General features: G+C 42.9%; 1 protein-coding gene across 2 annotated transcripts; it reads right to left on the bottom strand.

Moving 5' to 3' along the window:
- Nucleotides 1–348: 348 nt before the first annotated feature.
- LOC144941134 (histone-arginine methyltransferase CARM1-like) lies at nucleotides 349–13904 on the bottom strand. Of its 2 annotated transcripts, XM_078867660.1 has the most exons (16): nucleotides 13677–13904; nucleotides 11991–12116; nucleotides 11643–11749; nucleotides 11250–11354; nucleotides 10910–11020; nucleotides 10303–10480; nucleotides 9262–9352; nucleotides 8192–8273; nucleotides 7851–7936; nucleotides 7341–7430; nucleotides 7072–7209; nucleotides 6663–6752; nucleotides 5877–5992; nucleotides 5470–5550; nucleotides 4017–4085; nucleotides 349–3325 (listed from the first exon to the last, which is right to left on the bottom strand). In XM_078867660.1, exons 1-16 carry the CDS (start codon nucleotides 13849–13851, stop codon nucleotides 3171–3173), a joined length of 1800 nt encoding a protein of 599 aa, XP_078723786.1. In that variant the 5' UTR covers nucleotides 13852–13904; the 3' UTR covers nucleotides 349–3170. The 2 variants fall into 2 exon arrangements, with proteins under 2 accessions (XP_078723786.1, XP_078723787.1); XM_078867661.1 differs by lacking the exon at nucleotides 4017–4085.
- Between the last annotated feature and the right edge of the window lie 417 nt (nucleotides 13905–14321).

Here is a 14321-nt window from a genome sequence, read left to right as displayed (position 1 = left end):
TAAGGTTTAACTTTTGGGTGGAGTGGCATAGTGGTTCGTGCACTGCACAAGGAACCCATAAACCAGTTCCAATTCCTGGCCATGGATATCATTGGTGAGTGATGCAGCCACAGACCTGCCCGCAAACCTATACCGACAAGCATGAAGTGTGGTAAAAAAAAACTGATGCTGTGGGGAGGCCTTCCTCCAGCAGTGAATTGGGAAGAGTTCAATTCGAGGTATTTTCATGCAGCACACAATAATTTCATACTTTAAGCAAGGGATATTCTTGCAAGTCAAGAATGCACAATTCTCATTCTAGAAATATTTTTTTTTATAATTGAAGCACTGTTCGAGATAAAAGCAACACAATTCATGAGTATGATGTTTATTTTAAAAGGAAGGAAACAGACTTAAATATAGAGCTGGCAAGTTTAAAGATGGCACTCGCATGATGACAGGTGCCAATGTGAGTGGTGGTCATCACAGCTAAACGTTTTTACGGAGACAATTGTACAGTAAAGCGCGTTGCCTCTTAGCAAACTTGGGAACGGCTACATCCGCTTTAGGGCATTGATAAAAGCAGATCTTGTCTGAACCCTCCCAAAATAAGCATCTTAATCTGCTAACATTTGAAGTGAATTTTCACAGCATAACTGGGTTGCCACGTCAATTCTAAACATCAACTCCTAGACATTAACGCTACAGACGAATTTCTTAAGGTTATTTTACGGACCAAAAATGAACTCGTCTTTTCGTATTCTATAACCTCAAGGAAAAAGTTGTTCAGATGTAAAAATACCATCCCACGGTGTGCACCGCACCACCTTCAAGACGGTTGACAAAAAGTGAATAAAACCATAAAAAGGTTCTGTATAAAAAAAACTAAACATGGCTTAAGATATACATTAATAACTAAACATACGAACATTTCACAAAGTGGTGTAAAACATTGTTCTGCAATTCTTCACCATTGACCTGGTGAAGCTTGAACCAACATTTACAATATTTTATTCACTGTATTGTAATTTAAATGTCATAAGTTATACCTTAATACTTGCAGGTCATGTTTGAAATAAGAACATCCTTACTGGAATGTTTGAGTATTTAACATCTTTAAACTTGTGAAGACCACTATTTAGATTACTAATCTTGGCAGAAATATTAACCTTGGGGAGAGACATGAGCCCCAGCCTGTATGTAGAAGCCAAATGACCACATTGACCACATTTGGCTGCAGAAAAGTTTGCGCCCGTGCTAAATTTATGTATCGTAATTTTATCCCACCGATTAAATCCTGGATCTGTCATACTTATGTTATCATACATTTTACATGTCACGTACTGCAAGAAAGTATTGTTTTTGGAAAGTAGCCACACTTCTACAGAGCTGTGCAGATACAATGCCAAGGTGCATTTGCAAGCCACCCGTGCAAGCCAGGTGGCCAATACAAAAAAACTCTACAAGGTTTAACCCCTCTGGAAATGTTTTCAAAACTGCAATAGTAGCACCCTTCGCCAATGTACACGTTGGAGCGAGATCACACCATTGAACACGAAATTGCCAGTCACTGAGCAGCTGATTTACTCAGAAGTGTAGGCAAAACTATTTTAAATTAACTGTTAATTTGCTACTTTGAAAATAAATCTAGCTACGTCTGTCTTTTTCTCGTCAAATGTCTCACTCCAGTGTAATAAGCACATTGTTCCATCGTGACTTTTCAATATAGCCACTCTTAAAAATGAACAAATTGCCCGTTGCGTTTTCGCAAACACTACAACATGTCTAAAGTCCAAAAAATTGGAAGAGTATCATTAAAACACAAATGCACAGTTTAGGACCAAACTTTAGAAGCTTCCGCTTGTTCGTGTGAATAAAAACGGGTGCAAATATCATTGCGAATGTTTTTTTGGAGCAGCTATTGAGCCTTGAAAATATCATTTATAACCAGAAAATCACTTTGTGCTAACACTTTACCATTGTGAAATGTTGCAATGCGACAGGTAAAGTTAATGTTTCTATGGTTTTATGCATGTCTACATCTGCAGATAAAGTAAAGTTAATTGCATCCACATTTTATAAAAATCAGGAGGCAGTTTTACACTTAAAAACTAAAATCTCCCACAATGGTAAATTCACAATGCTCATAAAAGGAGGCAGATTTCAATTACTCTGGGTCAATGGCGGAGCCAGGATTTTCAGGTAGGGGGGGGGCAACCCCTCCAGCAATGAAAAATGATACGGAGTTGTTAGTAAGGACTTGTCCCTTGCTTTTTATTCGACGCGTGCGCGGCAATGGCACAGCCATCGATGGAAGGGTCGAATTCGAACCGTGCGTGATGGGCATCGCGCTCGCCGAAGGTGTTTGCCTTCAGGGAAGTCGTGTCCTGTAGACGCAACTGCGCACAATTCTGTGAGACACTTATAACTGCTTTGCCGTTACTTATTGCCAATTATGGACTCGGACTATTGTCCTATCATCTCACAGAGTCCCTGGCACATAATAATATGCTACACATTGGCAGTGGGGGTCGCAAAATGCCGATTTATTACTAATAAACCCCAATGATCCGATCGAAATGATGGATTCGATCGGACTATTGGGGGGACACGTGCCACCCCCCCCCCCACTGGCTCCACTAGTGCTCTGGGTCATGGTTTATAACATCAGTAAAGCGGGCAGTAACTGAGGTTTTTTTTGCCAAACTTGAAAAGCACTTCAACAAATTACTGTCGTAAACAAAAAGAAAGTCGCTGTAAACTTAATGTAGTGTGCAGTCTTGAAATGGCAAGATAAATGTCATGTATTCTAATAACGATGTCAGGATTAGCAGCAACAATGTCATCAGCTTGACATTATTACTGCCTCTTATCTGCATCAAAACAATATATCTTTCTGGGAACTTGGTCCAGATATATCCCAAATAGAACTTTAAAAAATTACTATACCACGAGCAGAACAATTTTGGGTATGTGTTGAACTTAATATATATAAAAAACATGTATAACAAACTGCATATACTTGCACGCAACTGCAAACGCCGGCTGGTGCTGTGACGCACGTGCACACGTGCGCTCACTCAGATAGCCAAATGGTAAAGTTACAGCGTTTTAAAAAGTTCACGTGAATCGAGGTTGAATTAATTACGGACGGTTGCTCAGCCTCATCCCTTCGCATCTTGTGCTTCCTCTCAGCTGTTGAAGGGCATGTTGCTGTTGACGAGTGGTACCGGCGACGTCGTCATGCCCAACATGCCGCCCATCGATGCTGCCGCCGCCGCCGCAGTGGCCATCTGGCCAGACATCGGGTATCCGGGTACTGTGGAGTGGCCCGTGTTGCCACTTCCTGTTGCACACAGGCACAGCAAGGCACACACATTGCTTTCATGCTACCCAGTATTCAGGTCAGTTTGCGTGACTGCCCATCATCCTGAGAATGTGAGCGTGGAATTGCATTTAAGTGATCAGCAATAAAAATGAACCCCCTTGCCACAAATGGACATCTGTTCAATTGTCAGGTTTCTCAATTATGTCTTACAAGTTCACAATCTCTTTTTAAAGAAATGTTTTATTTTACAATGAATCCCATCCAAAAGGAGCATGCTGTTGAAAAGGAGGGTTGATTTCTTTATGGGACATTCTCAGGTAAATTATTCAAGTAAGTTTCCTGGTTCAAAATGTAATTTCATCGTCTCCCATTTCCAACAGAGACCCATCCCAGAGCATGCATTAACAAAACCCATGTCAAGACCGCACATCCATTACACTCGGAGCAATATGGGCAAAGCTACTACACTCCTCATGACAGAGCATGCCACTTAGTTGCTATACCTGGTTAATTATACAAGGTGGATCCGTAATTTTTTTAAAATAAAAGTTAACTGCAGTGGATTCGAGACAAATTTAAATGTCCAGTTACATTCATGTTAACGGCCAATTTCTCCCCGGGGGGCAAAGGTCCATCAGATAAGCTCAAGAAGTGACTAAATAAACAAGGAAATAAAGTCATGCAGTAGCGGTTTTGGCTAGAGCGTTACCCGGCACAAATCCCGTGCTCATAATGGAGCCCAGCCTGGAGAAACTGTGATTCACAGGCCCAGTGTCGGCTGCAAAGAGATAGAGACACAGCGAGGCAGACAAAGCTCATGCACCTGCGTACACCAAAACACGAACAAAGCAACATCGAGATAACTAAACAGAGCGGTACAAATTACGCACTACACACCCAAGTCAATCAGTAGACGCAGCGATGGTTGAAACTAATATAAATTGAGAATTAATTAAGAAACTGTAATAAGCACTTTCCAGTTGATTAACGAGTTCCTTCCAGATAGGTTCCCTGCTCCAACGGTCGCATTTTTGCTCACCAAGTTTGATCAAACATCCAGACCATTCGTACGTCTGCCGATTGCCAAGTCAGCTCGTACTGTTGGCGCAATTATCAGAGCCATGTAAATAAAGCATGACATGAAACACCAATATCACGATAGATAAGATGGTTACGGTTTAAAAGAGTTCTTCCAGTATTGACAGATCCTATAAACAAATTACATTTTTATGACTAACAACGTTTTTTTGCCAATTTTTTATGATTTATAGAAAGACTCTTCCAAGGTTAAAATTCTGAATTTCAGGTACATTAAGGGAAAGTAAAGAGGTCACTTTACTTTCGTGTAAATGCAAGTTTAAAGAATTAAGCAGAACCACTTTAAAACGTTTCCAATGTTAACATAAAAGCGGCAACAGCACTTCCCTCTACGTGAAATGGCACCAAGCGGTAGCACGGTTAAGGAACGACAGAACGGCATGGTCACCACGTACACCGCCACCTTTACACAAAAGCCTCGCGTGTTACAGACAGAACGCACACCAGCCGATCATAATGAGCACCAAATCGAAACTGCCCTGCCAAGTGATGTATTGATGTCAATATTTTGCAAGCAAAACAAGCAAATAGGAATAAACGAAATTATTATAGTGGCCATGAGGGTCCTTTATGCAAGTGTCCACTTAGTAACTATAAACAACATGCACAGCAGGGTGCCCACACAATCTTGTATAACAGGGTTTTTCAACTTGCGGCTCACAGGCCAAATATGATCTGCAAGGGCTCTCGGATGGCTCACTGAGCTAAGAGATATGTCCTGCTTTCACGTAAAAAAAGATTAGCCAGATATGCGAGAGATAAGACAGAACGGAGAGGTGTAAAGAATAAACATTTGACAGTCGAAAGAGACAGATGTCGGACCTGCCAATGAGCGGGACACTTTAGCGGTCACATGTAGACGTTAAAACATTACGACGCTAATAATTCATCTCATGTTCCGCAAGCCCATCATAATTTCATTCTGGCCCACTGGAATACAGCTGAAGAACCCTGCTCTTTTTACACGTTTGTGTGACCAATCACTTAGGTTTACATCAAATGGAGGTTGAAGATTGCCTCCTCAAAGTGGTGATCATACCTGCACCACCGTCAGTGTTACTCACCCATGGGGATGTGGTTGGTTGGCGTTGGAGAAGCCACCGAATTTAGCACCGAACTCAAGTCAAACGCAGACGGCACAGCAGCTAGAAAAGTAAAATTGAAAGACCGCAGTTTTTAAAGATGCATGCATCAAACCACGTATAAGCAGGTAGGGGGGGGGAAATTTAAAACATGATAAATGGATGGTAAAATGTCAAAAATGACCGACTTAAATTGTGCAATCATATTGCGGTCCTGGATAGTGCAATGCAAAAATAATGGTATGTATGGGGGGGGGCGCAAATATTTTTTTTCCATTACATCCGGTTATTTCAATTCGTGGCATACACTATAAGTTCCGTAAGTGCAAGTCGACTATAAGAACACAAAGGTGAACATGCTGAGTGCCAATGACAGAGGGCGCGCATACTGTGGTTTGTGAGTTGCGTCGAGCCCACGGTGCTGTACGCCGACGGGCCCCACATGCCTTCAGACGGAGATGTGTAGTGGGAGCCGGCAGGCGGCGACGGTGTCGTCCCCGAGTACCTGCAAACAACAACCGGCGTGCAGCGCTCCAATGTCCAGTTCCGGAGGCGTAATGTGACCAGTATGGGACAATCAGGCAAACTGCTCTCTGATAACAAATAATTACATAAATTAAACTAATTCTATTTAACCAGGTAAGGCCGACTGAGCTGTAAAGCTATTTTTTTTCAGTTACCTGGCCACAAATGATAGCTCAACCAAGTGCTTGTGGAAATTTATAGCAACCAAATACTCTAAACGCATGTTTTTAAAAATATGGAGGGGAAAGCTGGGAGGACCCGGAGAAAAATCCACGGGACCACGGGGAGAAAATGCAAACTCCAAATATACCAGGCATCAGGGTCAGGATTGAACCCACAACCTACTGGATAACAGGCGAGGGTGTTACCATCTCATCACCGTAGGCTGTGGCCCCAGGGGGTGGCATGCGGGTTAATGGCAGGGAGCTTAAATATGGTAGCACATCAGTAAAATAAATAGATTTTTGTCAAATCCTATGGGAGTGAGGTCACTGTATTTTTCCCATAAGATTTAATTAAATGTCAAAACATTATCATCATTATCCGTGCACCATCATAGAATGTGCGACCATGATTTATCTTTAATGAAGCATAAAAAGACGTGTTTGTCAGCTCGGGATATACAACAAATGTGACATTCATGGTCTTACCTGAAGAATGGATTTTTGAGGTCCAACAAGTTGCTCGACTTTGACCCCGTTTGGTCGACTACAGCCACGAGGTTGATATCATAGCTCTGTCTGCAGGCCGTGGAAAAAATATATAAAATCATAAGAAAAATTAATACTTAGTTACCGAATAAACCTCAGCTGTTTCATTGTTTTTCATACCGTAAGTAGAACTTCAATTGAAAGCGTGTTAAGCATTAACTTGTAAAACAAATACAGAAGACTTCATTTATAGGTGCAGTCGACAATTCAGCTGTAAGCATGCAATTGAAACGTGTGACGAAGAACAATGTAAACTAATAAACGTGGCGTAACGTGATTGAGCAAAAATACACCACAATGCAATGACCACGCAAAGGCTTTTTTTGTAGGTCCGTTCGTGAGCACAAACCTTTTGTTTGCGATCATTACAACAGTGCCAGAGAGCGTATCTCCGGCTTTCGTGAAGAGCGGCGACTGCAGCAGGCAGCGCACTTGGTACCAGTGCGTTAATGGCTCCGTGGGAGCCGTGGAGAGCCAAACTGTCAGCCTGCAACAGCATGCACACATACCATAATACAGCTCTTTAAATACTGGCTACAGCATTGTTTTCATCGTATTAGGCACGTGACAGCAAATAGCAAGTAGGCCACTTGAAACGGCGTCGATGATAGTACTCACATAGAGCCCACAAACGCCACGTCGAACCAGAAGGCCAGGCCGTGCACCAGCCCAGACTGAAGCATCTGGAACTTGAAAGGGATCTCTATTCTGGAAAAACAAAGTTTAACCCATTAGTGGCTCACAGCAACACAGCCACTTACAAAGACTGAGCGAGGCAAAGGTGCGACTACGACAAAACAGCATCAAGACCCTTCAAAAAAATATGACTGCTTTTCCAAATAAGTTTAGGTTGGAAAGTGCTATGTAGGAATATTGATATAATTTGCATGTGCACTCCTAATAACTGCACGGGTAGCTATGTTTGGTGCGAAACAAGTTCAACATATGTACATAAACCTGGAAACTAGACTCAAAATGATCCATAACTTAGTTGATTAAAATGAAAATCACGGCCACAAATCGTAACAACTAATGGAAACATCTCGGGTGAGTGAATCATTCCAAGCCTACCAGAACAGCAGAGAATGTCTTCAATTGTCGTGACCAGGTGTAGATTGAGACCCTCACCTGTGTAGGTCCTCCTCCCTGGCCTGCTGAAAGTTCACCGTGTACTTGATGGACCTGGCCATCAGTATCCGAATGTCAAATGTATCCTTAAAGAAAAGACAGATATACATGGAACACATTATTAATATACAAAAATAACTAAAGATTACATTTGCTTTTTAACATAATTACCAAGTCCATGTCTGATACCACAACAATCCATTACTACTTAAGTTTGTCCTCTAAACCATCCCATCGTCGGTTGCCCTCGATGCTTTAAGTCAGCTTTCCCTTCCAAAATCCTCATGTTGCTTTAATAGGTCCTACATTCATTATGGATGCACCTCAGGCTTTCCACTCACCACGATTGGCTGCCGAAAGTACTCTTCAAGGGCAGCCCCACGTAGGCTGGACAGATCGACACCATGGAATGACTGCTGGTACCTATAAAGGACAACCATCACGTTCACAGGGGGAAATATTATTCCAAGCTCTACACGGTGTCCGTAAAGAAACACAATTCAACAACGGTTTGAAATGGGTCAACAAAAATACACACACACAGTTGGTATTATATTTAATCGAAAGCATTTCATGTCTATATGCCACATCAAGATTTGAGTCCCAGGTGTTTGCCAAAATATCGGCTGTGATCATTTGGAATGGCTTGGTTTTTCGGTTTCTGTGGCATACGCTTTACCTTTCACATAACCTCAACATTAAACCATGGTGTTCGAATAGAGGACTAATGTATAGTTTATTGTTAATGGATCACACCTTTATGGATAACTTAAAGGTACCATTTCATGGGGAATGCGAGGCACTACATGCAGCTTAACACATTAATTCCATGTTAGGCGAGTTTGTTGAATGAAGATGTCCGAATTCAAATTCGTGGCTCTGTTAATCCACTGCTGAAGGCCTCTCTATGCTGCATCAGTCATCATGGTTGATCAACCACATTTCACCATGCTGATCAGTGTGGGCTAGTGGAGGGGGGGGGGCAGGCAGGATTGGTACTGGTTCAGATATTACTTGCCAATGATGTTAGTCGTGCCTGGGTATAAAACCAAGGTTGCTTTCAGGAGTAGTGGAATGCACCAACCACTGCTCCCCATCATATTTGAATGCATTTGGTCAAATTGAAATTAAGGAACTACATGTAGTATTTGCAGTGTAATTCTCCTTACCAAAATGCAATACCACACCAACACATCCTTATTTTTCAACTCACCAAATAACGTACAACATGGACGAATGGATGCACTTTTTAAGTTGTTTCCGCCAGTGAAACAAATGCAAAAAACTGCATATGAATTGCGATATTACAGCAGCTCCCCTAATATCGAAGCATTGAAATAACATGTAAACAAAACAGAAAGATAATGTTTCACCTTGCACCTAAAGACAATCATTTAGGATTCAATCTCACCAGAAGTTGGCCTTTGAGAATTGCTCCATGTAGAGTTGCTCATCTGTAAATGGTGCCAAGTGGACATCGCCGAGCGTTGGAAACATATTACCTAGACAGCAGAGAAACAAACCAAAAGTGCACGAATCAATTATAAAATCCTCATCAATTAATCGAACATCCCAATATTATGTAAATTAAATAAAACTACTGTGATGTACATGTCCGTCAGTTAGGGGCATAATGATTCACCCACCTGGCAATTTGATTAAGTCTCACTATTTAATTCAATAATACCTGTTTTATAACACCAGTGAACAATAGCACACCTAGCAAGGATATGAATCCATTATATAAGTTCAAATACATTTGCCTGACTAAGTGAGAACTCAATCGGATTATCTCATGTGCAAGAGTGACACGTGGGATTATGCCACACACAGATTTTTACCCAATGCGAGTTTACGTTTGTATCATTATAAATCACCCACATTTTATCCACTCTTGGAAGAAGGCTTCCACACATCTTGCGACTATCCATCATGGTCCTGGGGTGCCAATTAATTTTACGTACGGTGGAAAAATTTACCTCAGGAGTCAAGCAAGGTGATATTCTCTTACCAAGGCTATACACAGTGGCATTTGAAGACATATTCCAAAAACTAGATTGGAGAAATGGAGGCATAGATACAAGTAGTGAAAGCATAAACAACATGAGATTTACTGATGACAGTCGTAACAATAGTAATGAATTACCAAAAAAATTGGACGATGGATAAATGAGCAAAACAAATATGCAGAACAAGTTCACTTAACAAAAATAAATTATTTGACAACTGAATAAAAAACAAAACATATTAGGCAGAAGTAGATGTGTGCATGGTATGCTTATAATCAGTATGATCGATTTAGCCATTTAATGCTACATAATTTCTGCTAGTAGACATTGTCAAAGGGGAATTTGCAATCTATCTTCTGCCATTTAATGACTTTGGTCTTTCCCTTTGTAAACACATCAGGGGCAATGTACATACAAAGGCACCTGCTTCGATTCAGCCGTACCATTTGGCTTGAGCCACTTCTTGGCATGCAGGTAGCTCTCCAGCATGCGCTCGTTGAACAGCATGTACCCCATGGGCTCCGAGATGATAACGTCCACCTTGTCTGGGATGGACACATCCTCCACCTTCCCAGGGATCACTACAATCCGATCCTGCAAGTTGTTGCTCCTCACCAGTACCTGGAGCAACATCATTAAATCACCATACATTTTAAACATTAGATGGGTAGGTTTTTTTTTCTAAACGTTTTTAAAAGAGTCTGAACAAGTTTTTACTCTGCTGTTAAAGTCAATTGTGTGGGCCCTTAAAGTGCCAAGAGTACACCAGAGAAAGCATGAGTTCATTGTGTTCTTGCACCATTGAATTGGACCGCCTTTCATTGAGCAGCTGTTTCAGTGCATTGGCTTTACAAAAGAACCACCCCAACAGAAACGTCATCTCCAACTTGCCCAGCCCCCACAATCCCTACCCTACAAAAAAAACCCTAAGCCAGACTGTTGCATTTAAAACAACATTTGAATGGACACCATATAATTCCCTGCCGAAAACTTTTGTGTTGCGATGATGCAATTTTGCAGTCTTGTGGCATTGGGAAAGTAGTACCGCACCTCAGCATGCTGTGCCATGCTGCTCGCCTCCACTGCATACACCTTCCTGGCGCCGGCCTGAACGGCGAAGAAGGAGAGGATTCCCGAGCCACAGCCCACGTCCAGAACAATCTGTCCCAACATAAACGGTCAGCTACAAATGCCTACTCGGCCATACTTAAGAAAGCATTGCAAACTTCATTCATAATGCAGCAACAAAATGTAAACAGTATGAATAAAGTAAATGGCCAACAGCCTTGTGGTAAAGCAGTTTACACCCGACCTAAGAGCACAACTCTTGTTTTTTTGTACGAGGAGGGCAAATGTTGGATGAACAGCAGTGTGGTGCAGATGACAATACCTTATCTCGGAAGTCGGCATGGTTCTGAAGGATGGCCCTCTGGTATGTCCCTGTGCGGATATAGTCTTGCATCATGTTTTGCTGCTGCGAGAGGTACCCGTAGAACTGACGAGAAGAGGTGAGATAACAGATAGAGAAACAATGACCTTTATATGTTGTAAATAGATGCATAAAGACTTTAAACATTGACAAGTGTTTTTCCCGAAGCACATCGATGCTTATGTTTATCGCTGGTTACTAAAGGGGCCATTTGTATGTGTCAGCTAGAACGATCAAATGCAAAGTATAAATCAATTAAAATGTAATTGACCACTTCCTCGAATCCAATAAGTTAATTTTTGCAAAAAACATGAGCTACACATGCATGTAGTAAATTTGTTCAGTGGAATTCACCTGGAAATACTGCACAGCAGAAGACTCCTCTGTTCTTTCACTAAACACAGACCTCTCCACACTTCGTCCCTGACATGACTTGAGTAGGTTCATGAAGGAGTTGAAATCTAAGGACGCAGGGCAAGTTGGGATACATGTTCGTAAAAGGAACTGTACCATAATAAATACGAGGTTCATTGCGAGAGTTTCTCAAATGATTCTAAAAAGGCTGAAACATCACAGCCATTCTCTCCAAGAATAAGATTTTTAAAAATATTTAGCAAAGTGCTGCATAATATTATCCACAAATCAGATATTGCCAAGAGATGCAAATGGAATTTAAGGACACAAATGTATTCAGAAGCATACCGGGCTGCGAGGCGAAGTGTACAAGCACACTGTTCTGCCCGAGGGTGATGAGGAACGCCTGCTTGCTCACTCGGCAACACTCTGTGTCTCTGCCGATCATGCATTTGAAGACACAAACACCACCACCTGCAACAAGACAAACATGCCCTCTTGTAGAATTAAAACTTTTATTTCTCCAGAAGCACAGATGACTTCATGTTGGATTAAAGCACCACCACCCCCTATGCTGTATCAGTCAAAGGGGGGTTGCCGACCACATGTTAACGATTTGGTCAGTGTCGGTTGGTGAAGGGGATAAATCCAAGACCAATGACGATATTTTTCGCCATTGATAATAGCCATGGCTGGGAATAAAACTCATGTCACCAGAACAATGTATTAGCCGCTGATAGGACAGCCAAATGTGAGAAATGTGCAACACATACATTTGACTTTGCGATTAATTTTCCAACGTCCAATACAAACAAATGTACCCACACTCAGTCCCAATTGCAGCGCTTGAATATTTCTTTTCGATAAAATTAAACTCAAGTAGTAACTAACAGTGCCTGAAACGTTAATCACAAATGGCATCGAGCACTTGCTCGACGATATATTGGTGCACTGCACTAGTACTAACACACTGTCCGTGAAATGCGGTTGAAACGGGAAAGTATAATTGACAATATCACCATCAGTCCGATAAAGTGCAACGACCGCTTGTCAAAGCCACGGCTGGATGTGGCCTTACCCAGGCCACCGTCCGCGTCGTGGGGAGGGCAATTGACGATAATTACAACAGGTGGGTCAACGCGGGGTGGTGAAGACAGACGGGGGAGCATTGAGACGAAGGAAAATATAAGCAAATTAAAATACTGTGATGGCTTTTGCTGCACTGCCCTCTACTGACCACGTAAAGTCCCGCAACACTGGCAATAAGGTACGGTAACACAATAGGCACTGGCTCCGTTTCGGCACGTAACGATACTATTTTGGCCAAATCAGCCAATACGTCTTCAATCCAGACTATTATTTTCCAGCAGACATCGACTTATTAGTCATTAGCAGAGTATGGGGCCTGTTAAATATGCTGCTGGTTGCCTGATGTTCTAGGCAATGGCAGTCCAGAGACAAATTTGCAAGTTTATCACAGCAAAATTGCCCACATCTTTTTTGCGATAAGAGAACGACTGGCATGGTATGCAAACCCTCGGTGCCGTAAGTTTCAGAAAATCCGCACAACCCTTGGGCATTATGAATCGAAGGCGAGGGATTGTGACCGCCCGCATACATTGCACCACCAATAACGGCCGCATCAACAGACGGTTCACAAATCATTCCCGCTCGTCTAAATACATCGCACCCATCATCATCAGTACCGGCAGTATAGAACTTATTAACATTATTAAAGAGCTATCCCCTCGTCGTCACGTGCGACCGCCTATTGTTTCCGATACAAGACTCGCCGGGCATTTACTCGCCGAGGGCCAGGGAGTAAAACACAAACGACGTGAAATGTGGCGCCCTCATCAACTAAGCGGGTAGTTTAACTAACTAGCGACTCGTTAATAAATGTACCGAGCGCCTCAGAGGTGAGTGCGAGCTAATTTGCGTGCCGGCTCCGGGGAGGGGAGGCCTGGTTCAGGCTTCGCCGCGGTCAATGGGCGCACGCGGGCCCGGCAATTGCCGAACCGCGCCGTCACGCACCGTTGTAGAGCGCCACCCCGAGCGAGTCGCCGCCGCCGCCTCCTCCTCCTCCTCCGCCGCCGGTCGCCTTGGCCTCGAGGCGCAGGTTGGCCTCGGGGTTGCGCTGCACGCCGCCGCCGTTCTGCTCGCCCACGGCCGTGAGCCGCACGCCCTCGAAAGACGCCGCCGCCGCCATGACGCCCGCGGGGCAAGCGAAGCGGCGCGCGCGTTTTATTGGGATGCGGACAAAAGGCGTCTTCCGGAAGAAGAAGACGTCTTCCGGAATAAAGGGGAAGACTTCTTCCGGAAGATGGGGAAGACGTCTTCCGGAAGATAGAAGATAAGTTTTGCGGAAGATGAGAAAGAAGCAGATGTCTTCCGGAAGATGCGGAAGACGTCTTCCGGAAGATAGAAGATAAGTTTTGCGGAAGATGAGAAAGAAGCAGACGTCTTCCGGAAGATGCGGAAGAAGTCTTCCGGAAGATAGAAGATAAGTTTTGTGGAAGATGAGAAAGAGGAAGACGTCTTCCGTTATTAGTACAGCACACCGGTGTGTTGGAGAGTAAACCCGCAACATTTTTAATTCAAGTCCGACGTTTCGCTGCCAATTACAACGAGCATCATCAGGCGATTAGCCAGAGTTGTGGAGAAATCCTCCTGTTTCGG

The sequence above is a fragment of the Lampetra fluviatilis genome, chromosome 24 (genome assembly GCF_964198595.1).
Source record: "Lampetra fluviatilis chromosome 24, kcLamFluv1.1, whole genome shotgun sequence".
NCBI lineage: Eukaryota > Metazoa > Chordata > Hyperoartia > Petromyzontiformes > Petromyzontidae > Lampetra > Lampetra fluviatilis.
The sequence above is the reverse complement of the archived record's forward strand: the minus strand, read 5'-3'. Positions and strand labels throughout refer to the sequence as shown.

What these genes read in the sequence shown, in the direction of transcription:
- LOC144941134 (XM_078867660.1), bottom strand. Translation starts at nt 13,851, where the DNA reads ATGGCGGCGGCGGCGTCTTTCGAGGGCGTGCGGCTCACGGCCGTGGGC. An exon ending in TTCTCAAAGGCCAACTTCTG is followed by an intron (nt 8,274 to 9,261) that starts GTGAGATTGAAT and finishes TGTCCTTTATAG; the next exon opens with GTACCAGCAGTCATTCCATG. An exon ending in AACCAACCACATCCCCATGG is followed by an intron (nt 4,086 to 5,469) that starts GTGAGTAACACT and finishes ATCTCTTTGCAG; the next exon opens with CCGACACTGGGCCTGTGAAT.